Here is a 20,806-nt window from a genome sequence, read left to right on the forward strand (position 1 = left end):
CGTTGTGAGCCGTATTGGCGAAGGTCATCGCTACAGCTACACACCAGAACTCTGTAAAAGTATTAGAAAAAACGAAAAGTAATAGAGCTAATTTCGGGTATAACAATTTCTGCTGCTTCGGCTGGTAATACAATAAATAAGCAAGCTAGTTTATTAGTTTAGCTAAAATTTTTATTTACATAAAATCTTTTTTCCTTTCATTTTAATATGAAACCGAATACATACGTACTAAAAACTGGCCATATTTTTTTACGTACATTTGTACAACACAATTCATTTTAAAAATTGTAACAAATTGAAAGCATTATTTAGGATGAAATATAAATAAATTAGCAACACTGTAGGAAATCTCACTGTAAAACATTAAAAAGTTATCAACTGAATCAGTAGTTTGTTTATATTAAAAGAAGCATAGAAAGAAACTAGTTTCCCCTATAAAAAAAAGTATGTTGAACTCTGATACTTTCACTTTAATTGAAGCTGAAACTTGTTGTTTTTTTTTTCAAATTAATGTTACCAAAGAAGAAAAAATTGACAGATTGTGACGCCACGCAGGTGAGTCTATAAAATCTGATTTGGATAGAGAAGCTACTTAAGTTACATAATCGTGTACTCAACTACATCAAACATACTCGTATTACTTAAAAAGCATCTTAGAGCAATCAATATTCGTTATACAAAGTTAAAAATTTGTATACATAGATAGGGGTTTAAAAATCGAAAGTTTTACTAATTGTGCATAAAATCGTACTAATAGTGCAAATGTTTAAGATATACATATAATTTCGTATCGTTAAAGAAATTTATGTTTTTCTTTTAAAAATGAACTAATTGGTAAATATAAATAATTTAAAAACACGCATGAAGCGTAAAAGGTCGTGGACGTTTCTAACTATATTTTTGTTTTGTTTTCGCTTTGCCGTTGCATTTTTTACACGTAACTAATGATTTCGCAAGGTTTCATTTATTACACGTAATATATCGATTTGCAAATCTGTAAATGCTACCGGCGACATTTTTGCATTACGTATTTTCATGGCGACTGCCTTAAAGAAAGCGCCAACTTCATCATCGCCACCATTGTCAGTCGTTGGTGTCGTATTAGCTTGTGATGTTGCTGGTGGTGCTGCAGCACCCTGTACTATTGCTACTGATGCTGTTGAAGTAGCGTTGGTCGGCACAGCTTCAGCGCTAGTTGTGGTACTCATAGTTGCTGTTGTTGTAGCCGTTATTGTGGATGTGCTATTAGCCATACTACCACTATTGGCAGTTAAAGTATGCAAACTTATGCTATCCATATTGAGTGCACCACTTGCACTCATTACGGTTATACCACAATTGGCACCCAATACATTCGCAACATCATTGGCAGTTAAATTTGTATTGACGTTGTTAACCATAACATTACTTGTATGCGTTTGTTGTGATTGTTGAAGTTGTGGTTTTATGTCATTGGTAAAGTCATGCTGCTGTTGTTGGTGATGCTGTTGTGTTTGGTGATCTTGCATTGATTGAATGGCGTCATCGCTTGAGTTAAGTGTGGCAGTGTGCGTATCTCCACTAACATTTAAAGTAAGCAAATGTTGATGTTGTTGTTGCTGCTGATGTTGCTGTGTCTGTGCTGCTAATTTTGCAAATGTTTGCTGTTGGTGTTGTTGTTCTTGTTGATGATGGTGTTGTTGTTGCATTTGCTGCTGTTGTTGCAATTGTTGTTGTTTTCGTTGATGCTGTTGCTGAAACGCAGCTACAATATTTTGTTGTGCCATTGTACGATGCTCTTTTATATCAACAAACTTATGATCCTCCACCTCTATATCATTACCGTTATCTAGTTGATTTGATTTATTATTGGTAGTTGAATTGCTTGTCGATGGCGTTGTATAATCAGGAAAATGTTGTTGTGATTTGTGATCTTCATCACCATCGATAACAACATCTGCATCCATATCATCGCCATCATTTGCACCTGCATCACTGGCATGACCAATGATGTAATCATCAATATCCATGTCATCATAAGCACCAACGCTACTGCCGCTTACAATACAAATATCATGAGTATTTGAATGTAATTGCTGTTGTTGTTGTTGTTGCTGTTGATGTTGTGTATGTGGGCCGGAAAGTGTTGGCAACGATTTCTGTTCTAAATCATGCCCAACTTCGCAAACATCAGCTGGCGATTGCAGCGGTGAACTGTCAATCATATGATCATCTATATCTGAGCCGATTTCGTTTTTGCTTAGTTGAACTGCATTCTTTGTATCAAAATCACTGAAACGTAACAAGGAAAGAAATGAGTTCATTAAGATTTCATTCACTATTCACCATTGTTAATGAGGTTGAGTCTACATTGAGTGTATAAGGCATTTGTTTATCATAGTTTCATAAAAAATATTGACCTTTTGAGTGGGGATTTTCGAGAAAGGTACTCCAAATCAAAAATTGTCGGACTCGAATGCACTTTCTCAGAACAAAATATCACTAAACTCGTAGTAATGTAGAAATAAAGTTTACCTTGCTTTATGTTTGATAAAATTTTGTAGAAAACAAAGTGCATCGTAGTGTTTCCAACGTGGCAGCGATTGTGAATTTTCACGATCTTTTAAACGTTTATGTTCGCGTATATATTGATCCCTTAGTGCTTTCCATTTCAAGCGACAGCGTCCAACTGAAACCAAATTTCATAATCATTCAGAAAAATAGTATTGACATTTTCAGCTTAACTAACCTGGTTTTTTTAGCTTTCTTGCAATCTCATCCCATATCTCAAGCTTAAGCTTCGCGTTACGATAACTCGGATGAAAATTATTATATAAAATATCTTCTTGTTGTACCATGACAATCAGGTCTTTTTCGAAAAAACTTTCCATATTCAAAAAAGTATGAATTGGATCATCATCTTCGTCGTTGTGCATTTGGCCTTGTTGAATTTGTTCAGCTACAGCGCTTACGCTTTCCACCAGTGCGCACAGCATATCATCAGCGCCCGTGTGTTGTTGTGAATGTTGCAATAAATTGCTATCGTCCAAATCATTTGCATTATGCTGATTCCCTTGAATAGTGCTTACATCTGTTGTAGCTGTTGTTGTACTAGTGGTGGTGAGATAATTCCAACTTGCGCCATGTTGTTGCATTACTGAATTTAACTGTTCATCTGTGAGTAATAGACGTGCATCACTTTTATCATCTGTGCCCAAAACATGATCATCGGTTGTGAAATCGCAACTAGTAGTGAATTGACCATTTTCGATTTTGATACTTGGTAGTTTACTGCAATTGTTAAGACTACTGTTTGCAACAGATATTGTTAGATTATTATTTTTTGTTGACGTTGTCGTTGTTGTGGCTGTAGTTGTTGTCGTTGCAATGGTGCGCGGCCGATAACTAAAATATATAAGTAATGTAAAATGTGTTGTTGTGTTAATAATAAAACCTTCCTGGAGAACGTGGGGATCAAAGAAATTTATTAGGGGCTTCAAAAATTGGCTATAGTATTGGGAGGTGCTGCCGAAGTTATGTTCTTAAGTCGGATTTACATATGTAAGTACTATGAGGTCGCGTTGCCACTTTTGGCGCATTGACACCGTCCTAAGATAAAACTGAAACGCGTCGCCGCTTTCTTTGCTTTGGAGCGACTAAAGCGTTTCTGTAAATCCGCCTTTAAAGCCCGAATACATAAGAATAGCCTATTTGACGGTCCCCATACAAACACATGCAGTCAACTCATCTGTCAGCGCAGGGCCTTTAGTACTTAGACTAGTTCAATGTCACTTCTAAAATGCTGAGTGCGCATGCGCTTCAGTGTGGTGTTTTCAAATGTTGGGGACATTGATATATATGATCAATATATGACCATGTTTACTGTTCGATAGACAAGAAAGTTTCATAGTTTTGATAAATATATAAGGACATTGAATCAAGTTATTATTGCTGTGAAAGGAAAGAAGTTTTTTGAGAAATTTTTACATTTTTTTTTTTTTTGGTTTTAAAACCAGCGAACACAGACGAATATTAGCTGTAACAGCAATACTATTGCAGTACAGACATAGTACATGACTTACTTTCTTGATAAAGCAAACGGCCGTAAAAACTCCAATTCCTTGAAATACTTCCATTTCACATGTGCTTTGGTATTGAATTTGCTACGTTTCAGCTCACGACAATATTGATCTCGCATAGCCTTCCATTTAGATTTGCACTGCACCTCTGCAATTGTGAGGAAAAACATACGATAGTATGATAAACAAATATGAGCAATGTTTTTCCCGCAAAAACCACTCACCAGTCCAACCAACAGTTTCTGCTATTTCCAACCATTTAACATCTTTCCGATGCGTATTACGATAATATTCATGTTTCGGATTATAGAGTGCCTGCTCTTGCGCTACCAACGATATGAGCATAACCTCTTTTGGTATGGATACAATATCATCGTGTAAATCGTGTGTCAGATCGCCCATATTTCCAAGGTTAGCCAACTGATGATGTGTTTCTTGATTTAATTGTAACCCTTGCTGGTGTTCCAAAGTAGGTGAATATCCATCCAGATGGACTTGCACATGCATTGTTGTATTATTACCTGTTTCAGTCAGTGTGAGAGTTTCCATTATCGCAAACTTGTATTGTACACGTCACTTTTATATAATGTACATTTTCGTTATTAATTCATCTATGAATTTAGCCACATTTTTATAGTTGTAAAAATTTTATAAATTATCAGGCAAAAGAACTCGCGAAAAACAATTTTTTCACCTTTCTGCAATATGATAAAAGAAAATGTCAAATATTCATTTGTGTGAAATGTCAAAAATGTTAAGGGTTGTTTGTGCTGCCACCTAAACATGGTCAAGCACTTTACAATTCGTTCACATGCTAAAAAGTCGTGATAGAGAAGGGGCCCTATTCGCTAACTGTGAGTTTTAAAGTGTACACAAGAAATTGTGTAAACTTTGAAATTCTGATTCTGTAAAGCAAAACTGTGAACAAAAAAACTCACTGATAAAAACTTCGTGAGATTTCTTGGCAGCCAGTGTACACTATTGTGACATTCAAAACTCATACGCATCGTTGCAGAATTACTTTTTTGTTTTCATGGCGTTTGATAAATATTTTCTCACTGACATAAGACTCTTGCATTCAGCGCTCATTCAGCAAAACAATGTGCACAATAATTTACAGAATCGCATGAAAATTTAAAGTATAAATTGTGTGTGCAAATGAGTTTTCAACGAGTGTACATTTTTCAGTTTTCCACAGTTAGGGAATTGACCCCCAGAACTGACCCTTTTTGTTTGGATATTATAGCCGTTTTTTATACGCGTACACGTTTACGTTTGGGCGTAAAAAAACGCTTATCCTCGCTTAGATAATGCTTAGGAGACCCATCTAGCGGCAAATAGCTATAGAACATGTTTTACCGAACAGCGCAGACACAAACCTCTGGTGCCCCATAGTGTATAACATATAGCTGATTCGGTAGCGATGAATAGTGGACACGCACCATTTGTAGAGGTGACACATAGAATTAGTGCAGAAGTGAAACATAGACATATTTTTAATTTGCATCGGAGTATAATGCGTATTGAAATTTAGGAGTACTAATTTTATTCGCTGCAATTTCAGAAGAGTAAAGTTTAGCGCTTAACAGTCCACATAAAGTTTAAGCGTAAACATAGATAAATGTAAAAATACACAGCTTATATTCGAGCAAAGCACCTTCAAGTTTAAATGTCGTGAAAATATTTGGTGTTAATGGAGTTTTGACATAACTTTCAATGAGCTACATATTTGTCAAAAAACTGCAACTAACATAAGAACCTTATTTATTTTGACTATGACTATGCGCAAGGGTTTTTTGGATTTGTTCTACAAATTATCATAATTACTGCTTTAAAAAGGGATTGAGCCACCATGTGTTGATGAAAGTCAAATGAACCTATCTGAAGGACTGCTATCCTCTAGCTAATTATACTCAGTTGAGCAGAGCTCACAGAGTATATTAAGTTTGATTGGATAACGGTTGGTTGTACAGGTATAAAGGAATCGAGATAGATATAGACTTCCATATATCAAAATCATCAGGATCGAAAAAAAATTTGATTGAGCCATGTCCGTCCGTCCGTCCGTCCGTTAACACGATAACTTGAGTAAATTTTAAGGTATCTTGATGAAATTTGGTATGTAGGTTCCTGAGCACTCATCTCAGATCGCTATTTAAAATGAACGATATCGGACTATAATTACGACTACTTTTTCCAGTCGTTGAAGATATCATGATGAAATTTGGCAGGAGCGTTACTCCTATTACTATATGTACGCTTAATAACAATTAGCAAAATCGGAGAAGGACCACGCCCCCCAAATTTTTTTAAGGTAAAATTTTAACAAAAAAATTAATATCTTTACAGTATATAAGTAAATTATGTCAAAATTCAACTCCAGTAATGATATGGTGCAACAAAATACAAAAATAAAAGAAAATTTCAAAATGGGCGTGGCTCCGCCCTTTTTCATTTAATTTGTCTAGGATACTTTTAATGCCATAAGCCGAACAAAAATTTACCAATCCTTTTGAAATTTGGTAGGGGCATAGATTTTATGACGATAACTGTTTTCTGTGAAAATGGGCGAAATCGGTTGAAGCCACGCCCAGTTTTTATACACAGTCGTCGTCTGTCCTTCCGCATGGCACTTAATACGATAACTTGAGCAAAAATCGACATATCTTTACTGAACTTAGTTCACGTACTTATCTGAACTCACTTTATCTTGGTAAAAAAAAATGAACGAAATCCGAGTATGACCACGCCAATTTTTCGATATCGAAAATTACGAAAAATGCGAAAAATACGAAAAAAGGGATGAAACCTGGTAATTGGATTGGTTTATTGACGCGAAATATAACTTTAGAAAAAACTTTGTAAAATGGTTGTGACACCTACCATATTAAGTAGAAGAAAATGAAAAAATTCTGCAGGGCGAAATAAAAAACCCATGAAAACTTCGCAGGTATTACATATATAAATAAATTAGCGGTATCCAACAGACGATGTTTTCTGGGTCACCCTGGTCCACATTTTGGTCGATATCTGGAAAACGCTTTCACATATAAAACTACCACCACTCCCTTTTAAAACTCTCAATAATACCTTTAATTTGATACCAATATCGTACAAACACATTCTAGAGTCACCCTTGGTCCACCTTTATGGCGATATCTCGAAAAGGCGTCCACCTATAGAACTAAGCCCCACGCCCTTTTAAAATAGTTATTAACACCTTTCATTTGATACCCATATCGTACAAACATATTCTAGAGTCATCCCTGGTCCACCTTTATTGCGATATCCCGAAAAGGCGACCACCTATAGAACGAAGGCCCACTCTCTTTTAAAAATACTCATTAACACCTTTCGTTTGATACCCATATTGAACAAACGCGTTCTAGAGTCACCCCTGGTCCACCTTTATGGAGATATCTCGTAACGGCGTCCACCTATGGAACTAAGGATTACTCCCTTTTAAAATACCCATTAACACCTTTCATTTGATACCCATATCGTACAAATTCTAGGGTCACCCCTGGTCCACATTTATGGCGATATCTCGAAACGGCGTTCACCTATGGAACTAAGGAGCACTCCCTTTTAAAATACCCATTAACACCTTTCATTTGATACCCATATCGTACAAACAAATTCTAGAGTCAACCCTGATGCATATGTGTTTGTTCATATGTTTTCTGATAATAATAGTAGGCTTCTTATCGGCTGTGCATATAGACCGAATCGACTAATAGATTTTTCCGCGTTTATTGAATTTCTTCAATCGTTACTATTAGACTATGACAATATTATCATCGCTGGAGATTTTAATAGTAACCTACTGGTGGATGCCACTTTAAAACAAAACATGGAATCTCTGGGACTTTTTCCCACAAACTGTGCTATACCAACGCATTTCACAAATACTAACTCTTCTCTATTAGATTTATTTTTTGTCAATGATCTTCATAAAATGATTCACTACACGCAACTATCCGCCTCCTGCTTCTCAAAACACGACCTGATATTCCTAAACTACAACTTCCAAACATCATGTAGGCCAAGTTCGTTCGCGTATCGCGATTACAGAAGTATAGATTATTATTCCCTTGCTGAGTCCGTTGAGTCGGTTGAATGGAGCTTGATTCGTACGTTAACATCGGTTGATGACCAGACAAAGTTTCTGCAGGATAATATAAATAAGTTATTCGATGATCACGTTCCACTAAAAATAAAAACACTTAAATACAAGAATAGCCCTTGGTTCAATGCTGCATTAAAACACCTTATCCACCTTCGTAACCAAGCCTATTCACGGTGGAAAAGGTACAAAACAGTCGAAGCGCATAGCTGCTTTAAAACAGCTCGGCTTATTGCAAACAAAGCCATAAGGCTGGCCAAGGCAAATTATTTTAAGTATAAGTTTAGTTCTGCTTTGAATACAAAGGAAAAGTGGAACAAAATCAAACAAATAGGAATTGGTAAGCCCAAAAGTGACCTGTCTCATCCCCCTGATGTCGACATCAACGAAATAAATAATACTTTTGTAAGACTACCAAACTCAGCCGACAATGTGTGTATTGATAACTACTCCGTGCGTGTTAATGTTGACACTAGCCCTTTCGAGTTTGTTTGTGTCGATAATTGTGATGTTATCCAAGCCATACTTTCTTTGAAGTCTAACGCAATGGGGCTTGATGGTATATGTTCAAAGTTTTTAAAAGTCATTCTTCCCAAAATCCTTCCCCACATTACTTACTTGGTCAACTCAATTTTGACGACCGGTGTCTTCCCAATATACTGGAAAGCTGCAAAAGTTATTCCAATCCGTAAACAAAATAATGAGTATCGACCAATAGCCATACTCCCTTTCCTCTCTAAGGTCGTTGAACGTATTCTACATGGGCAAATCGTATCATATGTACATGAATACAAGCTCCTGTCAGATAGTCAGTCCGGTTTCAGGTCAAAGCGGAGCTGTACAACGGCACTATTATCTGTGACAGAAGAAATTCGTGAGCGAGTGGATGAAAGTTACATTGCCTTCTTAACACTTCTTGACCACTCCAAAGCTTTCGATTCTGTAGACCACACTCTGCTCTGTAGGAAGCTGGAAAACCTATTTAACTTCTCTGGTCATGCAGTTGCCCTTATAAGATCATATCTTGGCGATAGGACTCAAGCAGTATGTATAGATGGTGAAAAGTCTGACTTCCTTCATGTCTTAAGAGGCGTCCCTCAAGGCTCTATCCTGGGTCCTCTGTTATTTGTTCTGTACATCAATGACTTACCCGATGTCCTTAAGTATTGTAATGTTCATATCTACGCTGATGATGTGCAGTTATTTACGTGTTGTCCTCGTGATCAAACTAGCTTGTGCATAAGTAACTTAAACCACGATTTGAATCAAATATTTTCATGGGCTGCTATGAATGGCTTATGTATAAACCCGAATAAGTCAAAATGTATTGTTATTCATAGAAGGTCTTTTCCCACTAATGATTTAGAGAATGTAGTGTTCGACAATTCCGTTATAGAATACGTAGATACGGCGAAAAACTTAGGTGTAATTTTTAACAAAACATTGACATGGAAAGACCATATTTTTAGAACGGTTGGGAAAGTGTATGGAATGCTTCGTACACTATGGTTAACACAGTATTTCACGCCTTTGCACATACGACTACTTCTGGCTAAAGCGTACTTAATACCTACGCTACTCCATGGTTGTGTGATTTACTCAAACTGTGACTATCTGTGCAAGAACAAACTAAATGTTGTTTACAACAACATTGCTAGATATGTTTATGGGTTGAAAAGATTTGACCACGTATCTCAACATGCTGAAAGGTTGCTAAACATTTCTTTCGAAAATCTTTTAAAAGTCAAAACACTGTCCTTCCTCCATAAACTGATACACACGAAGGAACCTGACTATCTATATCGTAAGCTTATTTTTCTGCAATCATCAAGATCGGTGCTTCTTCTTAAGCACATCAGATACCGCTCGCTAACCTCTGAGCGCCAATTCTTTGTTACTGCAATACGTCTTTGGAACTCGCTACCTACTAGTCTTCAACTCTTAAGTAATGCTCTGCACTTCAGAAAAGAGCTAACATCATTTTTTAACGACTCTTAAACTGGATCTCAAATTGTTGTTGTTAAAATGTTCATTTCTAAGTCCTTTTCCTTTCTCTGTGTCTTCTTTCTTTGTTTGTTAAATACTATTCAATCTATAACCAGCCAAAGGTTATCATCACTACTGCTGTCTTTTAATATTTATTAACTACTTTTCTTTAGTTTTAAGATTTACATTTACATACATAAATATTTCACTATTGTCCGCTATATTTAATTTAATTTGATTAATCTAATTTATTATTATAAATGTTCAATTTTTATAGCTCATGCTATTCATGACTAGCACTGTTAAATAATTTGTCAAAATTGTTGTGCTAGGAACAAATTTTCAAATAAATACATACATACATACATACCTTTATGGCGACATCCCTAAATGGCGTCCACCTATAGAATATGGCCCACTCCCTCATAAAATACTCTTTAATGCCTTTCATTTAATACACATGTCATACAAACACATTCTAGGGTTACCCTCGGTTCATTTTCCTACATGGTTATTTTCCCTTATGTTGTCACCATAGTTCTCAACTGAGTAAGTAATGTTCGGTTACACCCGAACTTAACCTTCCTTACTTGTTTTTAACTTAACTAGAGATGGTGAAAACGGCCCTTAGTCTATTTTTTTCAGACAAATTCCTTACGACAACTAATATTTTCAAAATTGATTCTTTCAGCAATGGGCCGTGCCAGGCCTCTTTTTAAAAATGCTCAATACTATAAATAAGTCGCAATTTCAATTCACACATGCAATTTAGTTATTCATTATTGCATAAATAATGCTTTGTGTTTTCAAAAATAGTATATATATAAAAAATAGGCACGGTTGTCTTACGATTTTACCAATTTTAATTGCGATCGGAAATAAATGCCAAAGAGCCTGCGTACTAAACTTCAGTACGGGACAATCCATAAATCAGGAGACGCGCCTGGGGGGGGGGGGGGGGGGGGGAGGTTAGCTCCAAGATATCTAAAAAAACTATTCAAGTAAATGTTTATCACAGACGAATAGAGATGACCTAATGAATTCTCGTTTTCACTCTGATAATTTTGATATATGTAAGTTTATACATATCTCGGTTTGCGAGCTATGCTCAGCGGAGTATAGAAATACAAACAGCTGTTTTAACATCTCCATCTGAACAATACAGCTTATTGAGGCACTTTTCAAGCACGTAAGTAAATCGGACTAAGGTCGCGAGCTACACCTTTCTATGTCTCATGATGAGCAAAAAAACGAAGACAAAATGTGTCCTAAATTCATGTTTACAGTTGCTTACAAAACCTTTGCCTTGCATATATGAATATATCTCAATAACACTCACAGCCCTCATTCTTTATCAATGTCACAAAGAGATATTGTACTGAAAGAAACTTGAGAATTCCTTACTTTTTCCGTACATTTCTCCTGGTCTTAGGTCAAGTAATGTTGGAAGCGATATATTTGCGCTATGAACCTCAAGCTTTCTATAAGCGCATGCGTTTTTCGTACAATTTCTTACTTCCAAAATTAAAATCCAATTAGTTAATTGCATTAATGTTTTTACTTTGCTGTTATAACCGTACATCAACAGAGTGAAAGCAAATTGTAAACAAATTTGGCTACTCAGTTTGCATACTGGCGTTGACTTTGAATCTACATCTGCGGGCACACTTATCGGTTGTTGAACGGTGTTCAAAGTGCAACTTTGTGTTGTTTTTTTTTATTATACAGTTTGATTTTAGGCTTAACATTATAAAAAATTAATTCAAATAATTTACAAGCAAAATGCCAAAAATCGATCCAGAAACACAAAAGCTGCACGATGAGATAAATGGAATGATACAGAAATTCAAGGTGGCAACTCAATTTAAATTAGATCAAATTTAAACAGCGTTTAACCCTTTCTTAACCGTAATTGTATTTTTATGTTCATGTAAAGGAAAGGCTTTTTTTTTTTTAAATTAAATACCCTCCATAAAAAAATACTAATATACTGAAAATTTCAAAGCAAAAAGAGTAATGCTAATTAAATTAATTTTTCACAACGCAACCCTAAGGATGACCAAAAAGCTAAAGCTGACTGCACGCTACAGGAGAAATGCGGCGATATGGGAGATGTGCCCAAACTGCGATTGTGTCCGAAGAAGGTCCTTAAAGGCCACATAAACAAAGTAAATTCCGTACACTTTGCTGGCGATGCCAGACACTGCGTCACTGGCTCTCTAGACGGAAAATTAATTATATGGGACACATGGACGGCGAACAAAGTTCAGGTGCAGTTGATTTCTAGTTATGAATTACCATAACAAAGATCATATCGATTTATTGGATATTTTTTTAATAGGTTATACCACTCCGTTCGGCTTGGGTTATGACAGTGGCCTTCTCCCCCTCAGGTAATTTCGTAGCATGTGGTGGTATGGATAATCAATGTACCATTTACGATGTGAATAATCGCGATGCTTCGGGTGTGGCTAAGATGACACGCGAACTTTTGGGTTATGAAGGTTTTTTAAGTTCATGTCGTTTCTTAGACGATGGCCACCTCATAACTGGTTCGGGTGATATGAAAATGTAAGTAGTCTTGATTCTGCTGAGCCTTTCATTGATACAAAAAATTTTTCAGCTGCCATTGGGATCTTGAGAAAGGTGTAAAGACAATGGACTTTAATGGACATGCCGGTGATATTGCTGGTTTAAGTCTCTCACCCGATATGAATACTTATATAACGGGTTCGGTAGATAAGACAGCTAAACTGTGGGATGTACGTGAAGATACTTATAAACAAATGTTCTTTGGTCATGACATGGACGTGAATTCTGTGTGCGTAAGTAAAAGTGTTTTTTACAGCACCCTGGATCAAAGAAAACAGTCACAACTCAAAAAAGTTCTATCAATGCGACAAATCGGCGGGGCGCGTCCTCCTTTTTTGTATGAGCCATTCCGAACGGCATCTGCTAGTAGATGAAATTTCGCTGGGAATTGTGTGACAGCGAAATAATTCCGTACACGTTTTTGTTGTTGTATTTACTGTACTTCGCCCCATCTGAAGTAGTTCTGTCATGCATGCGTGCCGCGTTAAATTAGAGTGTATCTGTTAGTCTGCGCGAGCACTTTTTGCGCCACCCAGTGCAGTTTTATCGTTTTCCCTCAACAGCAATTTGTAAATATATTTTTATATCGTTTAATGCCTCATCATTTCAAATCGTTCCAGTATCATCCCAGTGGAAATGGTTTCGCATCTTGTTCGGAGGATCAAACAGCGCGGCTCTATGATATACGTTCAGATCAACAAATAGCGCAATATGAGCCACCACAGAAAAATACGGGTTTCACTTCTTGCGGTAAATGAGATTAATCAAAATTTGTTTCTAATATTTATATTGCTCCCGCAGCGCTTTCAACCAGCGGCCGCTATTTGATGTGCTCTGGCATTGAAGGAAATATTCATGCTTGGGATACTGTAAAAGTACAACACAATGGTAAGCCACAGATATTGTTCATTTCAGGAACAATATAATACCATTAACTTTTTATAGCCATGTTACAAGGGCATGAAAATCGTATTACATGCATCAGCCTCTCGCCGAATGGTATGTGCTTGGCATCCACCAGCTGGGATCAACAAGTGCGTCTATGGCTATGAATTGAAAATAGCAACAAATAGCACTTGCATAAATATGTTTGTATTTATGATGTTTATACTCAAGCGTCAATGTGTTTAATCACTTGCAAGCAAGCATATGTGGGACTTTCTAAAATTTATTATATATATAATTAAAAACGCAAAAGAATCTATGTCTAAAGAATTCAGTAAATAATTAAAAATATATCGCGTTTATCATGATATACAATACAACTGCAGTATTTACTTTATTTTATTTATTTTTATTTTAACTAAGCACGGTGCGGTACTTATTACAGTTATTTATATAATTATATAAATACGTTTAAAACTGAAATGCATTGTGGACTAAAACGAAAAAGAAAAAAAAACCTAAAAAAAAAATTGCACGAATTATAGCTAAAGACATATCCTCCCTCTCTCTCTGACTTGGCAACTTACTACCTTTTCATCCAATTAGTACATGGCCATTACCTGTTTCAAGTCACGATTAAAATTTGCATTTGTCCAATCTTTTTCGGGATTATCTAAGTGATTATCAAAGTCCACTAACTCACGCATAGCGCCGCGTTGCAACAGTTCCGTCACAGCTTCTAATGTACTCTTCGATTTGGCTAATGTGTAGCTGGCTTTTGTCCAACGTGGTACGTCACCATTACTGTTATATACTTTTAAAGCTACTTGCGTATGATTTATGCTCATAAGCTTATTATCTATTAAGACAAAGCATGCATTTTTATAATGTTCTAATATTTTGTCTGCTATCTTTGCCGCGGGTGCTTTTTCTATGCTGTTGTCATCGAAATTTTCTTGTGCCACATAATAACCAGCTATAACTAAATTTTCGCGTTCTGCATATACATCCACCTTTTTGGTATAGAAAAAAAGTAGTGACCCATTTCTTTAATTAAATAATAAGATATGTTTGTACCTGTGTTAACGCTATCTCTGCCATTGGTGTTAGATAAAGGCATTGATGAAATAATGGTATCGCATCTACTATCTGTACTGTGTTCCCTTTGAGTTGCTTTTCAGCTAAGAGCAAACCGTTTACGGCCAAGTGTGGATATTTGGCAGCATGAAAAATGGTTTTGGCGTAAGCACGTTCACTGAACTGATAATCCGTCATTGTTTTAAATCGAAATCGAAGGTATTTCTTTCAAGAATAATTTCTAAAACTTGCTTTTCTGAAAAAACGTTCTAATTTACAGCCAGCTAATTTATAAATTAATGTTGTCAAATCATGACAGCTGCTAATTAAACGCGTTCGAAAATGAATGTAATGAAAATTGTCTGCTGCATGGGGGAACCATACAACTTGGCAGGATGGTAACATACCTACAAACATAAATAAGAGTTCCATGTACTTTGTTTTTGTAAATTAGATGGACTAATGTCAAAATCGTACTACGCCGGAAGTTGATGTATCAAATCAAATCAAAAAGTACAAATCAGCTGTTCCATGCTGCCACCTTATATAGTTCCGGCATGGTCTTGTGAATGGGTCGAAAAGTGTTGCCAGGTACAGAACAATTTGGAAGAAATGTAAAGCTAGTTTAAACCAAGCACCCACCAAGCGGTACTACACTACACGATAAAATAATAATGTATGCCTCACGTAAGAGGCGACTAAAATACCAGATTTAAGTGGCTGTGTAGCGCAACGCTTTCAGGTTGCCAGCGCAGTATATAGCTTCTCCAAACCAAATTGTTAACCTCACCTATCCGCGGCGAATCTTGTTTCACTAACAGACGAGGCTCTGGCCACCCCCAGCTCCTCATGGAACTTGGGGGTGGGGTGGGAGGGATGGTTTAATTTGGCCATATAAATCGTTCCCGAGCTGGTCGGGCTAGCACCTTAATGGCGCTGCGTTACCGGAGCGTACCGGTTCTGTATCCGGCAAAGGACCATCACATCGATAACACTCCCTAAAGCCTTCGGGAAGAAACCTTTTCACTACAACAACAACAAGATAAAATAATCTTTGTATGCATTCAAATGTATCACATCACATCTAGCGGCAGCAGCACTACGCCACGCAGCAATTTGCGCAAATTTGTACATATACGCAATTTTGGCGCGTTATTTAGTGACATAGATGTATTTAGCCTTAAGCTGGAGACATTGGTGCTTTATCGGTAACCGTATCGGTAACCTTATAACAGCTGATTCGACCAACCTTATGAGAATCAATGCAATCGATTATTGGTGCCGCTAAGGTCGTAACCGTATCGTAGCCAACCAATTGAGTTTTGGTTTACCGTCGTAACGATAAACAGCTGATTACGTTAGGGATACGGATACAGCGATACGACATACGGCACCAATGACTCCCGCTTTAGGTCCAATGCTTATGTGTCGTCTCTCTCCAAAGACACATATGTACGTTCTTCATTTTTTTGAAAATTTAATTGTTGATACATTTACTATAAGGTGTACAAGTTATTGTAAGGCTCCGGAAGCTATTGTTGGCATTTTCAATCTCTCATACCCTCTCGCATTTTCAAAATTTTCGAAATCTATCTATTTAATATAAAATGAATAATTTCAAATATTTGACAAAACGTTCACCGCTTCGGGCGAATCCATACCAGGTGATGGCAAAGCGAATTCAACCAATTCGCCGAGCAGAAGTCAAGTCAAAAGGACATTTTAATTGATTTCGATTAACTGGCATTAAAGTACCAAGGCGAATCTATACCAGGTCATAGCAAAGCGAATTCAACCAATTCGCCGTGCAGAAGAATGTCAAGTGCAAAGAAAATGTTTATTGATTTTGATTAACTGACATATTAGTGTACAAGTCGTTGTATGGAAAATTATCAAGAAGAAGCAATCAGCTGTTGGGATAACACCACCTGGTACTGAATTCGCCTTGTTGAAGTACAAGGCGCTGTATGTAAAATAATCAAGAAGAAGCAATCAGCTGTTGGGATAACAACACCTGGTACTGAATTCGTCTTGACTTTGAGTATAGCAGTGAGAAACAACGTTGATGAACGAGTTTGTACAGTCATGACGGCCGTGAAATACATTACTCCGCTGCAATATTACGATGCACTTCACCGTCTTCTTAAGCTAGAGACATTGGTGCTTTATCGGTAACCGTATCGGTACCCTTATAACAGCTGATTCGACCAACCTTATGAGAATCAATGCAATCGATTATTGGTGCCGCTAAGGTCGTAACCGTATCGTAGCCAACCAATTGAGTTTTGGTTTACCGTCGTAACGATAAACAGCTGATTACGTTAGGGATACGGATACAGCGATACGACATACGGCACCAATGACTCCCGCTTTAGGTCCAATGCTTATGTGTCGTCTCTCTCCAAAGACACATATGTACGTTCTTCATTTTTTTGAAAATTTAATTGTTGATACATTTACTATAAGGTGTACAAGTTATTGTAAGGCTCCGGAAGCTATTGTTGGCATTTTCAATCTCTCATATCCTCTCGCATTTTCAAAATTTTCGAAATCTATCTATTTAATATAAAATGAATAATTTCAAATATTTGACAAAACGTTCACCGCTTCGGGCGAATCCATACCAGGTGATGGCAAAGCGAATTCAACCAATTCGCCGAGCAGAAGTCAAGTCAAAAGGACATTTTAATTGATTTCGATTAACTGGCATTAAAGTACCAAGGCGAATCTATACCAGGTCATAGCAAAGCGAATTCAACCAATTCGCCGGTCAGAAGAATGTCAAGTGCAAAGAAAATGTTTATTGATTTTGATTAACTGACATATTAGTGTACAAGTCGTTGTATGGAAAATTATCAAGAAGAAGCAATCAGCTGTTGGGATAACACCACCTGGTACTGAATTCGCCTTGTTGAAGTACAAGGCGCTGTATGTAAAATAATCAAGAAGAAGCAATCAGCTGTTGGGATAACAACACCTGGTACTGAATTCGTCTTGACTTTGAGTATAGCAGTGAGAAACAACGTTGATGAACGAGTTTGTACAGTCATGACGGCCGTGAAATACATTACTCCGCTGCAATATTACGATGCACTTCACCGTCTTCTTAAGCTAGAGACATTGGTGCTTTATCGGTAACCGTATCGGTACCCTTATAACAGCTGATTCGACCAACCTTATGAGAATCAATGCAATCGATTATTGGTGCCGCTAAGGTCGTAACCGTATCGTAGCCAACCAATTGGGTTTTGGTTTACCGTCGGAACGATAAACAGCTGATTACGTTAGGGATATGGATACAGCGATACGACATACGGCACCAATGACTCCGGGTTTAGTTACGACATAACTACTTTTACTTTGCAACATACTCTACCGTTATGTAACGGCCGCTACATAGTGACCCCGCTTCGGAGGAAACCAGGCCTATACATAAACCCCTCGACACTCCACATGCCCTTGATTCATCGGCTTTATTGCGTTGTTCATTACCGTGCTATGAAAGCGTATAGGATCTCCATATTTCCGGATCAATAGAGTATAAAGCAGATCCTTCCGCTGCAATAAGTTTGAAACGTTGTAAATACGTGAAGAGTAGAGGAACGTGAGCTTGGTTGTGGGGGGAGGGGAATGGTATCAAAAAGTTTCATAAATTTTGTTTTATTTTTATAAAAGCGGTATTCATGTATAAATTGCCGTGCATCGTGAAATGCCAAAATTAAATATTGAACATTTGAATATATGTTTTCTTTGGATATTTCATTTTTGTTCTGTAAAGTATTTGAAAAATAAAATTTCTCAACTTTTTTGGGGGGGGGGGGGGGGGGGGGGGATGTCTTAAAATCAATTTTACAAATATTATTAATCATAAATCCAAAATCGTTAAACCTATCGTAACAAAATTCCGGAGAGATTGCCTTTACTATAAGGATTGCTTTGAAGAAAAATTAACGAAATTGATTAAGGACCACGCCCACTTTTATATAAAAGAATTTTAAAAGGGAAGGGCCGTGGACGAATAAAATAAGTTATATCTTTGCAAAAGAAAGCTTTATATCAATGGTATTTCATTTTCTAAGTGGATTTATAACAATAAATAGGAAAATGTTTAAATTTTAAAAAATGGGCGTGGCACCGCCGCCTTTATGACTAAGCAATTTTCTATATTTCGGGAGCCATAACATGAAGAAAAATTAACATATCGTAATGAAATTGTGTACACATATTTTCCTTATAACGGAAAATATTTCTAGTAAAAATGGATGGGACAAACAAACAAAACAAGTTTAAAAGGGTCGTAGACTAGAATAATAAGCTATAAATTAGCAAAAAGTGGGTTTGAATCAATGATATTTCACTTATCAAGTTTTACTGTAAGAGGAAATGGGGAGAAATTTTTTTTAAACGGGCGGTGCCACGTGTTATGTAGAAAAGTAATTTATCTGAAATGAAATGTACATTTGAAGCTCACGCTGAGTATATAATGTTCGGTTACACCCAAACTTAGACACCTTTACTTGTTTTTTTTTTTCGATATTTTCGCGCCGTTGTGCTATTTTGGCTGTTTTATACCCTTAGAAGCGCAGGCTCTCTGAGGTTTTAAGCAGTTGTTAAGCATTACTGTTGGCTGGAGGTCTGCGTGTTAAATGTGAAGAATAGTGCGATAATCTAGGCTCCCGTGATTATACACTACTACATAGTGGCGTAGCTAGTACCTTGGGTGGCACCCGGTGCGGAAGTTGGTGGTGTCACCCCATCGAAAGTAAAAAGCAATAAATTGTATATGATAAAGGTCATGGATCATTTATTATTTATAATATTGAAGAAACAAAGCACAATAATAACTAAGACAGAAAAGGAATTGTTATACAATAAAAATTTTTTCTTTCTAGCTTTGGCAGCTGCAAACTCAGCAATTACTTCATCAAAATTTATATTTTGTATTGCCTCGTGTTCGATGGCTAATATATCAAGATTGCTAAGCCGCGATTGGGTAATTGTTGTAGTCTTTTATTAATTTTAATTTACTTAAACTTCTCTCACATGAAGCTACGGACACGTAACCCGTCATGAACAATTTCAGTGCAACCATAAGATTAGGAAGAGATTCTGTAAAATCCCACTCTTATTCTTGATAGAACATTATTGAATTCATTCTGTATATCTGGTGACAAATATGATACTTTTGAAGTTTTATATTCCTCCAATTTCTTCATGTGTTCTTTTTACACTACATCATACTTTGACAATAGTTTTACTAATTCCAAAAAATTGTCTTGTCCTTCATCATGTCCACGAAACGCCAAGTTTTTTTTTAGCCAGATATAAATATATATCTAGTAATCTAGTGAAAAGATGCTTCCACTTCTGTTTTTCTATATCCATCAATTGCAAAGCTGCATCATCTATTGTTTTATTCAATTTTAGTCTCATTTCTAAAGTTTTCCATTTCTCAAGATTTTCTAGATGTTCATTTGAACATTCGTAGTCAGCTACTCTCGGATTTAATTTCCACCACTTTTGAAATCCAGTCGTAAATGTTCGCGCATTGGTATTATTGGCCACAGCAAATAAAGGATAGCAGAAACAGTACAGCTTATTAGAGCTGATGGAATAAACCATACATGACCGTAGGATTTTTTCACCATTAGGCACAATTTTATAAAACCAATCTTTTGCGAGATGACGAGCGTCACCTTTTATTTTGGTTCCGTGTCTAGAAACAGTAGCAAATGGTCGAAGATTGTAAGGAACAGGAATACTCCATTCTGACACATAATTTAATTGAGGAAATGGTTCATTGGTAACAATAACAGTACTGATACTATTATTTTCAGCATCTTCTTCGTTTGTGTTAATTAATTCTATACTATCAATGTTGCTTCCTGAAGATGAGCTGATATTATCTAAATCATCTCTTGCATTTGTATCAAGGTGAAAATCAATTTCTTTTGATGAACTTGGGCTGCCATCAGTTTTTGTAACATACTTAAAAATCAATACATCCAATCTAGCCTGTTTGGCTTTCCTTTGCTGAAATCCACTTTTTATTTTGGATGTATGCACTCCCCGGGGCATTTTT

General features: G+C 36.6%; 3 protein-coding genes and 1 pseudogene across 3 annotated transcripts; 1 reads left to right on the forward strand and 3 right to left on the reverse strand.

The window, feature by feature from the left end:
- LOC137254114 (zinc finger MYM-type protein 1-like) overlaps positions 1 to 20,802 on the reverse strand; it is a 74,984-nt pseudogene extending 54,182 nt beyond the window's left edge.
- LOC137233645 (uncharacterized) lies at positions 150 to 4,700 on the reverse strand. Its single transcript, XM_067756847.1, has 5 exons — positions 4,283 to 4,700; positions 4,062 to 4,206; positions 2,729 to 3,384; positions 2,515 to 2,668; positions 150 to 2,271 (listed from the first exon to the last, which is right to left on the reverse strand). Exons 1-5 carry the CDS (start codon positions 4,605 to 4,607, stop codon positions 942 to 944), a joined length of 2,610 nt encoding a protein of 869 aa, XP_067612948.1. The 5' UTR covers positions 4,608 to 4,700; the 3' UTR covers positions 150 to 941.
- Gbeta76C (guanine nucleotide-binding protein subunit beta-2) lies at positions 11,790 to 14,027 on the forward strand. The gene is made up of 7 exons (XM_067757454.1): positions 11,790 to 12,021; positions 12,225 to 12,440; positions 12,512 to 12,741; positions 12,794 to 12,995; positions 13,383 to 13,512; positions 13,564 to 13,650; positions 13,708 to 14,027. The coding sequence occupies exons 1-7, from the start codon at positions 11,953 to 11,955 to the stop codon at positions 13,812 to 13,814; spliced, it is 1,041 nt and encodes a 346-aa protein (XP_067613555.1). The 5' UTR covers positions 11,790 to 11,952; the 3' UTR covers positions 13,815 to 14,027.
- On the reverse strand, positions 14,006 to 15,058 carry EMC8-9 (ER membrane protein complex subunit 8/9). The gene is made up of 2 exons (XM_067757455.1): positions 14,725 to 15,058; positions 14,006 to 14,660 (listed from the first exon to the last, which is right to left on the reverse strand). Exons 1-2 carry the CDS (start codon positions 14,920 to 14,922, stop codon positions 14,250 to 14,252), a joined length of 609 nt encoding a protein of 202 aa, XP_067613556.1. The 5' UTR covers positions 14,923 to 15,058; the 3' UTR covers positions 14,006 to 14,249.
- Positions 20,803 to 20,806: the final 4 nt, after the last annotated feature.

The sequence above is a fragment of the Eurosta solidaginis genome, chromosome 5 (assembly GCF_040869045.1).
Source record: "Eurosta solidaginis isolate ZX-2024a chromosome 5, ASM4086904v1, whole genome shotgun sequence".
Taxonomy (NCBI): domain Eukaryota; kingdom Metazoa; phylum Arthropoda; class Insecta; order Diptera; family Tephritidae; genus Eurosta; species Eurosta solidaginis.